Source organism: Balaenoptera borealis (assembly GCF_965194805.1).
Source record: "Balaenoptera borealis genome assembly, chromosome: 4".
In the NCBI taxonomy this organism is placed as follows: domain Eukaryota; kingdom Metazoa; phylum Chordata; class Mammalia; order Artiodactyla; family Balaenopteridae; genus Balaenoptera; species Balaenoptera borealis.
Window position 1 is genome coordinate 98,353,316 of NC_138861.1, and position 19,449 is coordinate 98,372,764.

At 46.4% G+C, this 19,449-nt stretch overlaps 1 protein-coding gene across 1 annotated transcript in view; it reads left to right on the forward strand.

Moving 5' to 3' along the window:
* Positions 1-16,107: 16,107 nt before the first annotated feature.
* SEL1L3 (SEL1L family member 3) overlaps positions 16,108-19,449 on the forward strand; it is a 99,951-nt gene continuing 96,609 nt past the window's right edge. The window contains exon 1 of the mRNA XM_082389254.1: positions 16,108-16,456. Within this exon, the coding sequence (XP_082245380.1) occupies positions 16,289-16,456 (168 nt within the window). The 5' untranslated portion in view covers positions 16,108-16,288. The remainder of the gene's footprint in view (positions 16,457-19,449) is intronic.

Consider the following 19,449-nt stretch of genomic DNA (forward strand, 5'->3'; position numbering starts at 1 on the left):
CATGGTACTGTTGGCTTCTTGGGTATTGCACAACATACAACTGAAGAAGGAAGCTTAACCAAGCAAAAAAAAGAAAAAAGTAAAGGAATGGTGCAGCTATGGATATTTCACTTTTAGGAATCAGCAGGACCAGGGAAGAGGAGAATTCTAGGGGAGCCAACTTTGCAATGAGAATCTGGATGTTGGCTTCATTTTAAAGCACAGTGTGGGAGTTGTTCTCTAACTTAATGACGCTCTAAGTGAGGTATACAATTTTTTCTCAGTTGTTTTGTAGGCCAGTTTTCTCTTCTGCTCCTTTCAATAATCTAAATACCAAATACTGACAATCCAGATGGTTACCCGGACCTAAGCACACACACAGTTTCACACCTATGGCTTTGCTGTTGATTGTACATTTTAGGATAGATTCATTCATTCATTCATTCATTTGTCCATTTGTTTAATTAAATAGTCAGGCAACAAATACTTCCCCAGCATCTATGATATGCCAAGTGTTGTGCTTGGTGCTCAGAGTACAATGATGTGTCTTAGCCAGACATTATTCAAATAATTACACAAAGAGTTGTAAAACTGCACCAGTGAGTGCTCTGAAGAAAGAGCAAGGTACAGTGGGAATGTGTATTAGAGGGATTTGACTTACGGAGGTCTGGGAAGAGTTCTTACGGAAGTGATAGGCTGAGCTGATGTCGGTTAAATGAGCAAGTAAATTAACTAAGTAAAGTTGGGGGAGTGGAGGGGAGCTTGAGGAAATGAGAACACCTTGTGCAAAGGTCCTGTGGTGGGACAGTACGCCTTATGTGAGGATTAGAATGAAGGTCAGTGTGGCAGGAGAGAGAGCAAAGGGTGTGGGTAGGACCTTGTGGGCTCTAAAGGAGTTTTGTCCTTATCTCTTTTTAAAAATTAATTGATTAATTAATTAATTTTTGTCTGCATTGGGTCTTCGTTGCTGTGCATGGGCTTTCTGTAGTTGTGGCGAGCAGGGGCTACTCTTTGTTGCGGTGCACAGACTTCTCATTGTGGTGGTTTCTCTTGTTGCAGAGCACCAGCTCTAGGCGCGTGGGCTTCAGTAGTTGTGGCACACAGACTTCAGTAGTTGTGGCTCGCGGGCTCTAGAGCACAGTCTCAGTAGCTTAGTTGCTCTGCGGCATGTGGGATCTTCCCGGACCAGGGCTCGAACCCACGTCCCCTGCATTGGCAGGCGGATTCTTAACCACTGCGCCACCAGGGAAGTCCCCTTTGTCCTTATCTTAAGAGCAAAGTTGACACATGGAGAAGAATAGGTGGAGGACAGGAAGAGATTCGATTTCACAGTGTGAATTGTGGGACTCAGAGGCGTGCGAGGAAGAGGGTTTTTGAACTTCTTGTTCTTGCCTTACGCAGTCCCTGGGCATCAACTTGACTCAATTGCAGGTGTCCCCTGACAGCTGTTAGCTGTCGGCCAGGCTGGTCTCCCAGGTCTGAGCGGGTAATAGGCAGGATGCTTAGGGGTGGTGGAGGGCCGCGCTCCAGTGGTCCGGGTCTGCTCCCTCTGCGCACAAGGAGCCATTTGGGCAGGACGCCTGTGCTTACTGCGGAAGATCGGAACCTGTTGAGCTGTAACAGTCTGACAGGGAAGCCCAGTTTCAACTTGAATAGAACACAAGGCAACCAACCAACTGACATAATCTCTCCCCTGAAAGGTAACGTGTGGCCTTTGTGTGCTGGAGCTTCCATTTACAACTGAGATGAAATGTAGACAAATTCAAAATATAACCGTTCTTGACCCCATTTATAATGCTAATCATAATTTACATCATAAATGGCATTTTCAGACTCCAGTATTCAACATTTGGAGATGCAAAAGATCTGGAAAAGTATTCTAAAGCAGAGCGCGCTAAGACACAATAATAACAATAAGAATTCAGGCAGAATTCTGGGCGGGGGAAGAAAGGGGAGGGGCACCTACTTCCTGAATGTTGAATGTGATTGTCAAAAAGCAGAGTTTCTCAACCTCGGCGCCGCTGACATCTGGGGCTGGATCACACTTTGCTGTGGGGCTGTCCTGTGCACTGCCACATGTTTACTAGCATGCCTGGCCTCCGCCCACTAGATGCCAACAGCAAAACATCCTCTGTCCCGGGCTGTGATAAGCTAAGCTGTCTCCAGACACTGCCGTATGTCCCCTGGGGGGGTAAAGTCCACCCACCGTCCCCACTTTTGAACCACTCTCCTGGAGGATCCATAATTAATACACTGGTATAGAGGCTTCTGTGAGATAAGAATACTCATTGCCAATAATCTGAAGATTGTTTCATATAACAATGTTTACACTTTTCTATAGAATGTGGCCAGAAGATTTTCAACATGAAATCAGTTTTACTTCTCAAACAATTTAGACACATAGCATGTATATGAAAATGACTGTACTTGAAACTCCCAGCTAAGGAGCAAACGCCTTTCCATTCACTGAGGGAAGTTGAGCTTTTGATTCTGCAAGTCCACTTTTTAGTTTTAAGTCGGGAGTACAAAAACACCTGTGCCATTTCTTCCTTTGTAGAGGAACAACAGCAGCAAAAAAGAACCAGTTGTTCATTTTCTGTGCTCTTGAAACTTTAAATATTTCTCCCTATCTCAGTTTTGGTGGGAGATGGGAGAATATTAAAAGCTGTAATACCATCATTTGGATGCTTACCCATAGTCTGGAGGAACTGGAAAAACTTTGTAAAATTTCCCAAGAGAGTGAAGTGCCCTGGCAGGGGCCCAACGCTCCCCGTCCTCTGCTGGAACAGACACCACTGTCCAGCTGGGACTGCCGCAACCAAGAAGACTGAAGATGTTTGGCTTTCGGCCTTTTTACCGTGCTGTACGTGAGTGACCTTGAAAATTGGCTAAATCTCCTTGGATCTCCACTGTCCTTTTTCCGAGAATAAAAATAAAAGCAGTGACCGAATTTCTCATCCGAGCGTTGTGAGCTTTAATGAGATCACAGCTGGGGGATCTGGCATTATCATTTAAGGAATGTTACTTCCCACCTTGATGCTGCCAGGGCTTTCCCCTTATTTTGCCTATTTCTGTTAAATTGGTTAGGTAGACAGATGTTTCTTTTATATAACTGGAGATTCAGGATTTAGAAATGTCATGGAAGTACCTGTCAACCACCCTAAATTTAAATCTGGTGAGTTGAGATTAGATATAGACAAATATAAACTTATTTCATGTATTTATAAAATACATAGATTATATAAACATATATACAAAAGAAGTTTAAATTTGTCTCTAATATATAGTTGTTTGCTTTCTATATGTAATATACAAAATAGATTCAAACTGTATTATATATATAGCAAATATCCTTGAATAGATTCCTAGTGTAAATGATAATAAAATATTACCTAAAATATTAATAATGCCTTAATAATACACCTTAATAATACCTTAATGGCTTACATGATTTGAAAAGGCTTTTGGTACTTTAGATTAGAAGTTATAAGCTATATCTACTGAAAATGTGACTAGAGTTAGTAAAACTTAGTTGGTCTGAATATCAGAAAGCCCTAGACAAAAGTCACCCCAGGCAGGCTTCGTGTTTATCTTGGGGAAGAAGAATTTATCTACAGCCCCTGAAAGAATACAGAGACAGGGCTTGTTTGGTTTGGTTCTGTGGTCTGTGCTGCTGGAAGGAGGAGGGTTAGGCAGGAAGATGTTGGTCCATTTATGTAAAGGCTGAAGACTGCTCCCTGAGGTTGAAAGTCACCAGATAAACTCGGGTGAGTCCAGGGGGAAAGCAAGTAATAAAAATGAGACCAACATTGGGACTTCTCTGGTGGCACAGTGGTTAAGAATCCGCCTGCCAATGCAGGGCACACGGGTTCGAGCCCTGGTCTGGGAAGATCCCACATGCCGCGGAGCAACTAAGCCAGTGCTCCACAGCTACTGAGGCTGGGCTCTAAAGCCCGCGAGCCACAACTATTGAGCCCGTGTGCCACAACTACTGAACCCCGTGTGCCTAGAGCTGGTGCTCTGCAACAAGAGAAGCCACCGCAGTGAGTAGGCCGCGCACTGCAACAAAGAGTAGCCCCCGCTCACCACAACTAGAGAAAGCCCGCGCGCAGCAACGAAGACCCAACGCAGCCAAAAATAAGTAAATAAATAATAAAATAAAATTCTTAAAAACAGAAAAAGTGAGACTAACATCTTTGAAACCGGAGCATGATGTTGGAACATGCCAGGGGCAGCAGCATGGGATGTTGGTCTAAGGAAGCGGGTGGGAGGGAGAGACCTGTGAGGTTTTTATTCCTGACGCTCAGAAGTGTGTGTCCTGAACAGTAGACTTCACCTCTGTCCAAAATGGTACAAACAACCCCACGTTTGTGTAGTTTGCAAAGCACTTCTCAGCCACCATTTCATTTAACCCTCAGAACAATCCTGAGAGAGGCTGGCGTCATTTTCAATGGATAAAGCCTGCTCAGAGGGGTGAAGGGACTTGCTCAAAGGTCCTTGACTGGGAATTGGTGGAGAACAAATTCTATCCCACACACCAAGGAAAACAAATCCCCTTTTTAGAAAAGGTAAAATAAAATAAAAATTGAAAGCAGTCAGGAATCCAGGTGGAGTTGGGGATCTAAAGGATGGTTGTCTTTGTTTTTTAAAACAAAGTTTCTTCCCTTCCAACTCACCACGCTACCCTTTTTTATTTTAATTTCCTGCTAGTGGGCTTGGAGTAAGGTCATCTTTCATTTTAAGAAGGTATGAAAACCTGTCTTCTTGTTCATCACCATCTGTCTCCTCCACACTGAAACTTCCTGTAGGTTAGCTGGCCAGATCTCAACATTAGCTGCTAGGTACTGTGTCGCCCAGCGGTAGTTAAGTGAATGATTACATGTCGTGATTTTAATCACCATGATCTCTCCAAAGACCATGCCTGTCCTCCTATGTGTGTGGATTCCAATTTACCAGTTTTAAGATGCAGTGAACAGAAGTCTGTTCCTGTAATTGACCAAGAGGTCTTAGCCCACGAAGGCATGTGTCTGCCCTATTCACTCTGCAGTCATGCTCACTGCTGCCACTTTCACTTCTCAGTTTTGTTTTGTTTTTTTTAATTTCCTAAGTTTTTTGTTTGTTTTTGCCCTCCGCTGATTTGGCGAATACATTTTTACTTCCCGGAGAGATGTTTAAACCATTTGTGTTAGAGGTATATTTTTTAATGTGTGTCCTGTCAACAGTACAGTGAGAATACAATTTTAGGAACTCAAAATATGTTTAAACACAACCTAGTAAATGTTATGTCTCATCATTTGGTGTTTGGCCTTTGCAGTTTCATTTTATTTAATGCCATATTCGATGTTCTTGATTTGAAATACTTCCTTTTATATTCGTTTTGAAGGCAGTATTTTTTTTAATGTTCTCCACTTGATTTTCTTCTAATAACAGCCTCTCCCAAAATATACTGGATTTCTATAGTAATTTATGTCTATTTATGTGTCTGCCTGTCTGTCTGTCTGTCCTTCTAGCTTCATTTATTTACATAAACAAAAACTGCTTAATCTGGAAGGTGCTAGGACAGACCACCAGAGTATCAGCCCCCAGAAGAAGTCTTGTGCTCTGTGGCCTCTGCTACGTACCACGTGGATTTGCCTTTTCAAAGCGAGACATCTGGCCATCACTCACCAACCCGCTTGGCCTTTCCTGGAGTAATTTTGCTGTCTCTCCACTTCACTCAGATTTGAGAGAGTTAATTATTTAATGTGTTTGCAAAGCACATTGGATTCCCTAGAGAAAGTGTGCCACATAAATATATATAAATGAATAATTAACTAAAGTTTAAGCAGATTACTTGGTGAGTTCTTCCATAACTGCCCCATTTTTCTAATGAGGTATTTTGAATTTCCAGTCTGGGTTTGGTTTCTTGACCCTCCCCCTTCCCGGCACCTTCTCTTTCTCCTCTTCTTAATTTGCTTCTGTTTAATTCTTTTTCCCTTCTGCCATTTCTATCAGTGCCTACCAGATTTTGCGGGCACTCAGTCAATCACAATGATTTAGCGCCTGATCTATAGGTAAAAGCCTTCATTAACTTCAACGGGAGTCATAAGCTCCCCAGAACGCTAGGGTGAGATTAATAATTAGATAATGATTCTAAGGCACTGTGAAAACGAGAAACCAGCCTCCTGAGATGCTGTGCACGGCGTGGCGATCGGTAGTCGAGAAAACCTTGTTTACTGACCCCCTTTCCCTGATCCGTTTCAAGTAAAACAAGAGATCCCTGATACTCTAAAAATTAATATAAATCAAATCCAATCCCTCCTACAGCCTTGGCTCCTCTCAGAGACTAGAACAAAACGAGGAGATTGCAATTTAAGAGCATGGTTTTGCGGTTCGTTGGATCCTCTTTGAGGGAACAATGGACTAATTTAGATGGAGTCTGAAGGGGCGACATAATTGCTTATTGAATGTGGACGTCCAAATCCTAGTTATTCCTTTACCAGAGATTAAAAGGAATTAGGGAACAGTTCACGTCCATCCTGCTAAACCTGACCCAGTTTATTTACACTGTAATCTTACTTCAGAGCACGAGAGGTAAAATGAGCTCTCTTATCAATTAATAGCTGAAGAAAAATTTAGATTTCAAGTTCAATGTAAGAGCTATTTATTCCAAAGCACTACAGAAATGAAGAGGTGCTCTCTGTTATGCTGGGGGGAGGTGGGAGAGGAAGTGCTGAAGAGAATTTTTTTCTCTCCCTCTCGACAGTTTGAATTACTGTGTAATCTTGGATTTTCTAGTGACCTGTGTTAAAGCCCTGGGGCTAAAGCAGACCTATAATGGATCTATTTCTGAATTGTTCAGCAGTATTGGAGTTTAAAACAGCAGTCGTGGTACATGCGTGTAATGAGGCCGGTGCTTCCTTCTGCATCCAGGAGGGCACCGGTCACAGCCCTGCACGGCCTCTCAAAGTACGGAGGAGACCCAGCTCTTCCTCAGCCCACTTCCAGAACTCTCCAAGGCAGCCAGCCTTATCCTGAGCAGACACAGAAGTTGCTTTAGGGATATAAGATAAAGGATCGGCAAAAGACTCTGTCCTTGGACTCTGCCCTTGCCCTCAAATCTCCCCGCCCTGCTTGGCCTACACCCCCCCAACCCCATCCCACATTTCACGCTCAGAAATTCCCTTCTCTGGGTGAAGGCATTGTTCCACATTCAAATACCTCTGGGAAGTATAATGCATTCTCTTTACCAGTCATTAATAATTTCGTGTTCATTCGACAAACATTTGTTGTTTGTTGAATTTATTCATAACATGAATTCATCAGAGTCGGGGAGTGCAAAGATGTGGTGGAGTCCAAGGTTGCCTTTCTGCCGGTGGCAAGACCCCTCTGAACCTCAGTGGGCACACCTGGAAAACCAGGAAGATGGATCAGGAGACCTCCCAAGTCCCTTCCAGTGCCAGCACTGTCTACCTCTCAGCCAGCTGTGGGAACAGGCACACACCAGATGGGAGGGGGGTGGCTGAGAGAGCCTGAGACACACGGGAATGCGCGTGGGAATTCACCAGATGTCTCGGGGGCTCTGATTTGCTCTGTATTAACCTATAGCCTTGTGTCTGGGTTCCAGAGCTCAGCACAGAGCCTGGTACACAGTAGGGACCCAATGACATTGGATTAAAAAAATAAGAAAAATGATAACACCTGTATGTTAGTTTTCTAGGGCTGCTGGAACGTGTCACAAACTGGGTGGCTTGAAACAACAGACATTTATTGTCTTACTGTTCCGGAAGGTAGAAGTCCAAAATCAGGGTACTGGCAAAGCCATGCTCCCCCTGAAGCCTCTAGACGAGGGTCTTTCCTTGCCTCTTCCAGTTTCTGGTAGCCCCAGTCCTTCCTTGGCTCATGGCAGAAAAACTCCAATCTCTGCCTCTGTCTTCACATGGCCATCTTCCCTCTGTGTCTTCACGTTGTCTTCCCTTTGCACATGCCTATGTCCAAATTTCCATCTTCTTGTAAGGACAGCTGTCATGTTGGATTAGGGCCCATCCTATGATCTCACCTTAACTTGATTATATCTGCAAAGACCTTATTTTCAAATAAAGTCATATCGGCAAGTACCAGGGATTAGGACTCCAGCCTATCTTTTCAGAGGACACAGTTCAACCCATAACCACTTACTCCACAGGATTGTTGACACAATGAACTGAAACACATATATGAAATGTCTTAATGATTAGAAAGTGTTTATGCAAATGTAGGATAAGGAACTCAGCTGTGATTTGAGTCTGGCCCCTTCTCCCAACCATTAGGCTATCCACAAAGAGTTTCAACATAAGGACTCTGAAATCCAACTGTGAAGACAAATGAAGGGGAAGAGTATAGAAAACGAGGTCAAAGGCCCAAAAGACAAGATTCGCTACCTTACAGGGCTGCCTGGGCCTAGTTCAGGTCCCAAGTGAGTGAGGTCACTTCAAATACCCCACCTGCTAACCCAGACTTCCCAGAATGTTCCAGGCATTGATTGCCTGCTGGTCCCATTTGTCAAGGCCACACTGGAGAGAATGGAAATCACTGATTCACACTCATCTCAGGTCTTTTATTATCATAGACTTGGAAGGTCACTTAATGAAGAAAAGCTTTAATAAACACCAGTAAGGCATTAAACATTGCACTATTCAGAAGATAGATATGGTTCCTGACCTTCCAGAGCACAGGTTCTGAAGTATACAAGGCACAGGCACATGTATATATTTTACGGTTTTTTTTTTTTCCTTCCCTTTTTGGAGGGTTAGCACCAGGGAAGCACTGCATTCTAGCTGATTAGGAACCACAAGTCTAAATTTCAATTCTGGGCTGAATAGTAATTTTTCCTGAAGGTCTGAATAAATCAACTAATCTTCTTCAGTTTCAACTATTTTCAGCATTTCTATTTTAATCATTAATTTTGGCTGCTTAGGACCCTGGAGTCACCGAGCCCGTTTGTGACTTAATTTGGGATGGGAATGAGGCAGGAGGCAGAAGATGCACTGAGAACCAAACAGGAGAAAATGGGCTTGAGTTCCATTCTGAAAGATTTGGGCCAGATGCAAGGGACATTTTTTCGTTAATGACAATTGCAATTCTTCTGTCTAGCAAGGCAGATCATAGAATTTGCGCAACTGTAATTTTGGTACAGGTAGGAGAGATTCTCACGTAAGGAAGATAGTTTAATTTTCATTCTGATTTGACTGCTAGGAGATGGGTCAGAGGAACTATCCATTCAAGTAAATCATAGTACCTCAAGACAATAAGAAGTGCGTATAATCCACCCTGCTCCCTTTTTGCTTTGAATGCCAGGAGGCTCAAAGCCAACTATACTGTTCAGTTAAAACATTAAAATTAGCCTAGGGCACTGTTTTAGTTATCTATTGCTGTGAACAAACAACCCCCAAACTCAGTGACTCAAAACTATTTTTATCTTTCATGGTTCAGTGAGTTGACAGGACTCAGCTGGGCAGCTCTTGCTTGGAGATGCTTATGCAGTTTCAGCCTGATGGTGGCTGGAGTTGGAGTCATCTAAAAGCTCAACTGGGGTAAGCATGCAAGATGGTTTGTTCATTCACAGGTGTGTCCTTGGGTTGAGAGGGCCGGAATGGCTGGAGGCTGGCTGTCTCTCTCTCTCCAGATGGCTAGCTTGGGTTTTCTCACATCATGCCAGTGGTCGCAGTTCACACATGGCCACTGGCTTCCCCCAGAGGTCATACTGGGGGGATTTATTCCTCCCCTGCAAGGTTATAATGGGAGATGTGGTCCCTGGGTGGGGTCATCTTTGGAGACATGTTACCACAGCTATTTATTAACCTTTTATTATTTTTCATGGTCTCATCAGGGATGTATCTTTCGTTGCGAGCCTTTTTTTTTTTTTTTTTGAAGTAGGTGAGCATGAATAATATCTATATGATGCTTTACTCTGGTCTAGGGCTTGATAATTGACAATGCACCCACCTGTGCTACATTACCTGGCCTTCATGACACCATGTAAATGGGCAGATCCAGTGACTTTATCCTTATTTTTACAGACGTGGAGATGGTTTCAAAAAGGATTAGTGGTTTGCCCAACATCACACAGCTGGAAGTGGTGGGACAGCACAGCTGGACAGTGGTGTCTGAGATGGCAATCTATGTCCTCAAGCACTGGGTGAAGCCCAGACAGAGCCCTAAGCCTAAAACTCAGGTGTGACTCCCCACCACGCTGCACAACACCTGCTTGCCTCTCCGTCACCCATTCCCAGCAGGAGTTCAGTGCAGTGGTGCAAGCACGAGTCCTTGAGCAAAACTGAATCCAACCTGGCTCTGCTGCTTCCTAGCTGTGGAGCTGGGATCTTTCAGACGACTCAGCTTCTGCATCTGTAAAATGAGGTTGTTGATGACGCTGGTGCTTATTCCCTCTCAGGGTTGTCATGAGGATTAAATGAATTAATGCATCAAAGTCATACTTGATAAGAACTTTAAAAAGAAATCTCTCGGTGAAAAGCTGTAGAGATAAGTAGCTATTAAGAGGACTCTGGTCTAGTTTTCTCTTCTTTATGCTTTTCTTGATTTTATATGGACCATACTAAGCGCCCCAGCTGATACTGACATTTTACTTTGCTGGATATTTCATATTATCGGATAGACTAAAAGCCCTAAGTCAATGTTATTGCCTGACTGAGTATCACGATTTCAGCTGCAAGATGTAGTTATAAAATATTGTCAGGACTTGTCGACACAAGCTGTTTTCCCCAAGCTTTAGTGTGCACTCACTTTCCCTCTGCAGTTATTTACACTGACATTCTCTCCTTTGGTGCCCAGTGGCTCTCTCCTCTCACTCTCCATCCCAAGCAGATCTGCACATTCACACCCAGCTTCTCTCCACTCTGCTGCTTTCCACACACATGTTCTTCTCAACACACTCAGCCAAAGACATCCTTGCACCTATGGACCTTCTGCATCCCAGGGCACCTTCCTTCCTCAGACCCCCAGTGTACAAATATTTCTGTGCTCACTGAGCCTGAAATGTGCCCTCCATCCCAGGTTCCCCCGGGGATATGCTGGAGAAGATTTGCAGCCACGCCACACAGGGCAGAATGCAGACCTGTGTATGAGTGAGGAGGCTCTAGACCCTTGGCTGCACCTGCCCAGGGATGTTCGGTTCACACAGCTCTTCATCAGTGGCCAGAGAGTGGATTGCCCTACTGCCCACCTGGACACTGCACAGACATCCTGGGCGCAGTCCAGAGAGCAGACGACAGCTGCTGCTTAAGGGGACAAGTGTTCCCGACCCAGGCTAAGGGAAGCTGCCTGTTTTTCCCAGCTCGGGGTTGGGGGAACATTGAGCTGAATATGCACCTATTCAGAAGGGCAAAGAGCCAAAAATAACTAGGAGCAACAGCATTTCATCTGACAGGCCCAGAAATAGAGCTCATTTCAGAGCTACAGACCGAGTGATTCCAAGACCTTCACCATCCCCATAGAAATACACCTTCAAATTCCCACAGGAAAATTCTGAGGTGACACACGAACTACCATCCCCTCTTCACTACAGCTTCTCAGAGTGAGGGCTCTGGGGCCCATAGGAAGAGAGTCTGCAGAGTCAAAGACCTGAGGCTCGAAAGACAAGGTCTGGGGATCAAGACATGAGGATGCTATCCGGTGGAATGTTCTAAGGAAGGAAGAAGTAGGAAGTAATTGATCAATATGGAGATTGCAAAACAGGAAGAACAGAGATAGAAAAGGGATGTAGGGAAGGTAAAGAATAGGTGTTATGAGAAAAACAGAAGTACTGAACATTAAGAACAGTGTGCAGTGGACTTCCCCGGCGGTCCAGTGGTTAAGACTCCACCTTCCAAAGCAGGGGGCGCGGGTTCAACCCCTGGTCGAGGAATTAAGATCCCACGTGTCTCACGGTGCGGCCAAAAATTTAAAAAATAACAACAACAACAAAAAAAACACAACAAAAAAACCCAAAACGGTGTGCAAGATTTAGCTGAATCCTGAAGGTCACCCTTGGCAGAAAAAAAAGCCATGGTCTTCCAATCAGAATGGGAGTATGTTGCCTTCTATTTTTGTTTTCTTCTCTTCTATTTTGATGTAAAAGGCAAATGTCACAGTTCAGTCTATGTTCTGAATATCAGAAATTGCAGGAAGGAAGTTGGGGATGGAAGAGGCTGCAGGATTCCAGAGACCCCTGACTGTGGGGAAAAGCTGTGTTCTATTGGAAGAAGATCTGGGGAAGAGTAATGAATAAGAAAGGAAAAGGAGGAAGGAAGATAAAAAGGGACAGGAAAGGGAGGATGGAAGAAAAATTGAAAAAGGAAGATGAGGGGTTCAATTTTATTTAGCGAATTTGTCTAGGAACTTTCTATACAAGGCATGAAGGGTTTACACAGAGCTGACTAAGAAACAACCCCTGTTTGCAAGGAGCTTATAGTCTATCTGAGGAGGAGAACTGGCCAGCAAACCAGCTACAAAATAAATAAAGCAGGATTACACAGGCAATGCTTGGTGGGGCAGAGAGAAACGACCAATTGAGTTTTTTTCATATGTTTACAATTTTATTTAGTGGCTTTTTAAAATTGAAGTATAGTTGATTTACAGTATTGTGTTCGTTTCAGGTATACAGCGAAGTGAGTCAGTTATATATATATATATTTTTTTTTTTCAGATCATTTTTCGTTAAAGATTATTACAAGATATTGAAGTTTGTAATTGAGGTCATGAGGGGAGCTCCCTGGAGCTGGGGCCCTAGGTTTGTCCAGGGCCTCCTGAAGGGCCTCTCTGCCACCTCTGTAACCCCTAGGTAAGCTCTCTCTGTAAGAGCAGATTTCTTGACCCTACACATCCTTAATATTTAGAAATGTGGCTTCCACGTGCCCAGCAACGGACAGCACTGATCTGAAGGTAAGTTGCTACTCATCCACAGCAAAATAAGACCAAGACAAGTTAGGAGTATTTCACAAGCAAATGATATTCAATTCAAAGGACTGTCTTTTATTACGATGTTAGGTCTTTCCTAACTTTTTGCTGGTTAAAATGCCCTGTCTTTTTAACGAAATAATGTTGATAGAAGATTGTGTATTGGGGGGTTATTTTTTTGTTGGTTGGTTTGGCTTAAATATTTTTACTTGGCAAGTTGATAGCTGGCCAACTGCATTGGTCCCTGAGATTTTTCTGATCTCCAACCATTTCAGAGTCTGAGAACTACCGGCCTCGGATGTTATTCAGTGCCCACCCAGCAAGCAGATTCTCCCTAGCCCCTTTCCCTCCAGGTCCCTGGGTGCTCCTCCACGGAGCTTGGATAAGCGAGGCTGCCATCCTCCTTCCAGACTCCGTTGCCTTTGTCCTTTCCCGTGTTCAGGTGTGGCGTCATTTACCTTTCACTGTCTCTTTAGAGGGGACGTGATGAACTGACTTATACTTCAGCAGTAATGAGCAATACCAGATTAATATACTCTCCCCAGGGGCCTTCACATTTCAGTGGAGTATTAAAACTTAAGTCAAACCAATGAATTGTAATAGTGGAATTTTAAGCCCTTCCACAGGACAATGGAAAAGAGGGCTATTTTTAAATAAAGGCCCTCTGAAATCAGACCACACCCTTCAAATTACCGACACAAACATCTAGAGAGAAGGCAAGGGCAATAATGGATTCTGTCTTCTGGATCAAAATTTCACACTCCACTGTGAGTAGAAATTCTGACCTTCTCTTCCTCTACCCCTCTGCAATACAGAATTAGTCAATCCCATCACCCCCTGCCCTGGGCCACAGAGCAATGTGAAAGTCACTTTTAAAGGACGGAATTGTGTTTTGGTGAGTTTTCTGCATGACTGATGCTCCTCAGGATTCCCAGGGCCTGGGGCGGTGCCAGACGCACAGTAGGAACACAGTAGAAGATGAATAAGTGAGACATTGGCTATACCAGGTTAAAAATAGCCCAGGCCCCTAGGGGGTGCCTCCACATTGACTATAGTTAGGTAAATTCAAACCTTTAAAGCTCACAGGCTTGAAAACTCCAATTCCATAAATCCTGAATGCCTGAGGGACTCAGTTCTCTGAAGACCAGCCCAAACCGGGTGCAGTGAAGGAGGAGAGAAAATCCAGAGGAAGGGCCAGGAAGACAGGTGGAAACCCCAGAAACGCTGTGAAGTCCTGTTCTCTTGAACTGGAACAGTTTTCCTTCCACACACATTAAAAAGTATAGTCTACCATACTGATAGAAAAAACATGGACATGATCTAGGACAAAGCCACCAAATCTTTTATCCCCTTGGACACTCAGTAGCATAAATGGAATGGTTTTCTACATCACACAGGAGAATTTTGAGAGCTTTGGGTCTGTGGAAGTGGGACGAGGCATTGTCAAAGAAACCCTCAGATGCTTTAATGTGGTGGCCTGTGGATGAGAGAGGAGCAGAGTGACCCTTTCTTATCAGCCGGTGGTTCTGGAAATGGGGTCTCTGGATTGGTGGCAGCGTCACCTCCCAGCTTGTTAGCAAGGCGGCTTCTCAAGCCCCACCCAGGACCAGCTGAAGCTGCAATTCTAGCCCAGCAGTGTGTGTTTTAACAAGCCCTCCTGGTGATTGGGATGCACGCTGAAGTTTGAGAACAGTTGACATAAGTCATGACTTTGCAGTAAGTGACTTGGAGCCAGGAGCCTGACCCAGCGCCACAGCCCTTAGGTGACCTAAAAAAGGTAAGGGATGACTCAGCTGAGGTGCTGAGTGTGGCCAGGGCTGTACTGAGATGGCTGAGGGCACATCCAGGCACGGGCGATTCCAAAGCTGTTCTAACCCCACCCTGGGCATCCTGTCTTCACCACCAGCCTCTCCTGACGCCTGTCGAGACTTGACCTGCTATGGTGGCACCTCCACTGGGAAAGGGCTGTATCCTCTCAGACTCCCATTCTTTTATTAGTTCCAATCCGCACAAATCCACCAGTGCCAAAGGGAAGCTTCTGAGAACTTTCGAAGGTGGGTTAACTGTTTCAGAGCAGCCGCGGGCCCAAGCAATTATCTGAGTCGCTAGACACAGCCACTCTCTTCCCAGAGCGCCAGGGCTGGTGCGAGCTGGGGATCCCTCTGTCCAGCCGGGCCCCTCGGCCTGGCGGCAGAATCCGGGTCGCCGAGCAGCCAGTCCCAACCTGTGTCCCCAAGGCCGAGGATGTGCCTGAATTTTTTTTTTTTTTTTTTTAAAGCTGTGCACTTCAAGAGCCTCACGCCTTTCACTTGGGGCTTGAGCACAACTGACTTGGCCTAATTAATTCATTTTCTTTTCGGTCCAAAGTGGAAGCCGGGGCACAGGGATGCAAATCAAATACAAACGCGATTTGGGCGCCGGCACTCTGGACAATTAAAACAAAGAGCTCGGCGGCAGCGGCGCCGGCCCGGCACAAAACCCTCGGGAAACATCCAGAACGTGCCGCGAACCAGCCGGCAGGGTGCGGCGCACCCCGGGCTAAAACTGTGCCCGGAGGGAGGAGGCCCCGCGCCTGCAGGTGGACAGGTGGAGGTTGGTAAGGGTCAAAATCCAGCCTTAAAGACTGGAAGCTGGGCCACAGCGCGGCGCGAGTCCACGGGGGCACACTCGCACTGCGCCCGACGGGAATGGCGCCCTCGCCAAAAAAGCAACCAAACAAAAACCCATTGCACGGGCGGGAACTAGGCTGCAGGACCCGCCAAAGGAGTGGGTGGGAGAGAGAGGATGCGCAAGAGAGGAATAGAATGAGAAGAGGAGGGAGTGGAGAGAGGAAACGGATTGAGAGAGAAGGAAGCAAGTGAAAAAAAGAAAAAAGAGGGGGTTAGGAAGAGAGAGGTGAGAGTGAGAGAATTGTAGAGAAGGAAAAAAGGGAAGCGGAGGGCGGGGAGAGGGATCGCGGAGAGAAAGAGCGCGGAAGGGGGGGTGGGGAAGGAGGAGGAAAGGAAAGAAAGGGAAAGGGGGTCTGGCCGGGAGCGGGGGGGCGGCGGCCAGGGGGCGGGGCCCGGGTCAGTCCCCACCTGCGTGGGCGCCTGCTGCCCGCCGGGCCGGAGGGAGCGGCCGGGAGGCGGGCTGGGCCGGGAGCGGAGGGGAGGGGAGGGAGGGGACGGGGACTGGGAGGCTGGGAGGAGCTGGCGCTCGGCTGGGGCTGCGGGGGCGGCGACGGCGGGAGCGGCAGTGGAGGCGGCGGCGGGTCCGGCGGCGGCGGCGGCGGCGGCGGCAGGTGGCCCCGCGCGCAGCGGCCGGCCCGGCCGGGGGCGGGCGGGAAGGTGGCGCCTCGGGCGGGGGCCGGTCCCTGCACCAGGTGACCTGTTCCGGCCCGGATCCGGGCGGCCTCGCCATGCAGCGGCGCGGCGCGGGGCTCGGGTGGCCACGGCGGCAGCAGCAGCAACAACCCCTGCCGCTCGCGGCCGGCCCCCGGGCCGCAGCCATGGCCCCCCCGAGCGGCGGCGTCCCCCCGGGCCTCGGCGGGCGCCCTGCCTGCGCGCTGCTCCTGCTCTGCTACCTGGTGAGCGCCGGACCCTGCCCGGGTCCTCCCCTCCGCGCGGGGCCCCGGGGACGCGGGTGGGGGCGGTCGGGGACCTCCACCTCGCGGGCGGGTGCGGCACGGCTAGTTTTGTCTCTTCCTCGCCGCCGCACCCTGGGCGCTCCCGGCACCTGGGACGGGTACCCGGGGCGCAGAGAGCGGTGCGTCGACCGGAGTTGCGGCGCTGCGCTCTCGCCGGGGTCCCTTCCTCTCCTTCCGAGACCCGCTCCAGACCCGGGTCAGGTTCCCCTCGACACCCAGTGCTGTCCCCCACTCCACCTGGGAGCCTCGCCACCCCGCGTTTCCTCCCTCCCCGCTGCGCACGGCTCTCCAGCTCCCTCCCTGCCGGCCCTGGGCGTCCCTCACAATCTTCTCGAGGTTCCTTTCCTTCCCGAGCCCAACTTCGCCTCTTTCTCTCTGCGAATGCCACCGGCCTCGCCCCTCCTTTTAGTTTCCACCCGGTCCTCATGGCCCGGACCGTTTTGTGCGGACGCACCCGGCGATGAACCTCGTATTTCCAGCGCTCTTCAACTCCTCCATGGTCACTCCAGCCAAGTTGCGGCTGCCAGAAAGAAATCTAGTTCTTTGTAGCACGCTTACCGCCAGAGTGGGGACTTTAGCTGCGTCTTGAACATTGTCATTTCAGAGAACACGTTTGGCTCATGCGTGTCCGTTTACAATTTGCACACTTCCTGGCTTTTGTTTTAGTCATCAACTAAATGGCAGTAACCTGTTTTTCAAAACCAACTCATTTAAAATACCAGAGTAATTTAGACCCTCGGAACAAGGTGGGGGAATATTCCCCAATTCCTTTGCTGGCTTGCTTTCTTCTGCTTTGAATCTCCTAAACAACAGTAAATTTACAGGAGGTGACACCCTTTCTGTCCAGCCTACCTTATGTTCCAGGATCCTGCAGAAACCTTGGGTTATCTCGCCATATATTACTGTAAATAAATGAAATGGAAAATGCTGAATCATGAAACTGATGTAATAGGAAATTCACAGAATGCTGAAAAAAAAAAGAAAAGAAAAAAAATTGAGTAGTGTTATTGTCCAGAATTCTTTTCATTTATGTGGCATTGCCATTATTTGGAGACTTTCTTCTTGGAGGCAAAAAACTGCTTAGGAGACACTGGCAGGAATTAGAATTTGATTCCAAAGAAATTTGCCACTCAGCCCAAGTTTCTTTTGACACCCTTTACTTGTTGAATGTTTCATTTCTTGAAGCAAGAGGATGTAAAAATGCAAATTGTAATTCTGCCTCTTCATCTACCTGTTGAGCAATCCATGCTTTTCCTCATATTGTAAAATAAGCCAGTACCAGATTTTGTGGTTGGCTTTAGTTCATATTTTTATAAGAAGTTGTCAGTTAACATGAATGATTTTTTTCACCCAGGAGATATTATTATTTAATATTTATGCCACAGGGTTACAGCACACAGGCTCATAAATAAAACTGCCATAACAGATGACAGGGTTGCAGTTTAAACAGATGATTCCCGTCCACAATGCACTGGTTACCCACAGAGGCAGAAATGATGTAGTAGAGCAGTGTGTGAAACATTAATGTACAAGTGGTCAGGAAAGTTCCACGTGGAAATACCAAGACCTGGCAAGCAGAGACTGCTTCTTGACAGTTACAAGAAATCAGAGAAACAAGAGCAATAAAGGCCTAAGTGGTCCACAGGAGCAAAGAGAGATGATGGAGCAAGTATAAAAGTGCTGTATGGGGGCTTCCCCGGTGGTGCAGTGGTTAAGAATCCGCCTGCCAATGCAGAGAACGCGGACTAGAGCCCTAGTCCGGGAGGATCCCACATGCCACAGAGCAACTGGGCTGGTGAGCCACAGCTGCTGAGCCTGCGCTCTAGAGCCCACGTGCCACAACTACTGAAGCCCGAGACCGTACTCCGCAACAAGAGAAGCCACCGCAGTGAGAAGCCCGCGTGCCGCAGCGAAAAGTAGCTCCCGCTCACCGCAACTGGAGAGAGCCTGTGCTCAGCAATGAGGACCCAACGAAGTCAAAAGTAAAATAAATAAAATTAAAAAAAATAAATTTATAAAATTTCTGTGTGGACCAAGGGGGATTTGAGACAGCAGATCACAGAGAGGAGAAAAATGATGCCATGGACAGACTATGGTGAGTTAGTGAAGTGGTGAGATAGGGCTCCAAAAAGAGAGATTACAGAAAATACTGTAATGTGGAAAATTACTAGAGCATGGATGAATGTCTTGGCAGACAAGGAGGGGATGGATTTTGGAACTACCATGGAGAGGGAAATGTCAGTGCTTCCTGAGTATGTGTGTTTCCTTCAGATGGGCTTCGGATGTGCTACTGTTAAAAAAAAAAAAAAAAAAAAAAAAACCTTGAATAAACAAGAAAACCATTTTTCAACTGAATGAGAAAGTTTAGCAAAACCCGGGGGAGCAAAAGTGTGACTTGGAAAATGGGCTTCACCTTTCTTTCTAAAGGTCTAGCCATTGGTAGGGATTTTGCTCGAGAGGTATGTTCTACCAGAGAAACTGCTGAAAGGTAAGCCTTCTTGACCTTGGAGAAATTCAGTTGCAAATTGGGGAAAATGTAAAACAGCTGCATGAACACATGAAAAGCATAAACTACTGAGAAAAATGCATAAGTGTGTGTCTTGTACATCAAGGAATACTTCCTAGAGAAAGTGATTGGTCAGGGCAGGGGGGTGGACAGATAGAGGGCAGAAGTCGAGCAGAGTAGCTAAGCAGGACCTCAGGAATAGTTAGACACTAGAGGAAGAAAGCTATCCCATAATTTGGAAACCTAAATAATAATAGTAGTAGTAGTAGTAGTAGTAACAATAATAGTTTGCATTGTGCTAGGTTATTTATATGCATTATCCAATATTAATCTTAACAATAACCTTGTGAGGTAGGAGCTAGTATGATCCCCATTCAGATGAGTTAACTGAGGCTCAGAGAGGTTAAGTTAGTTGCACTAGGCCACA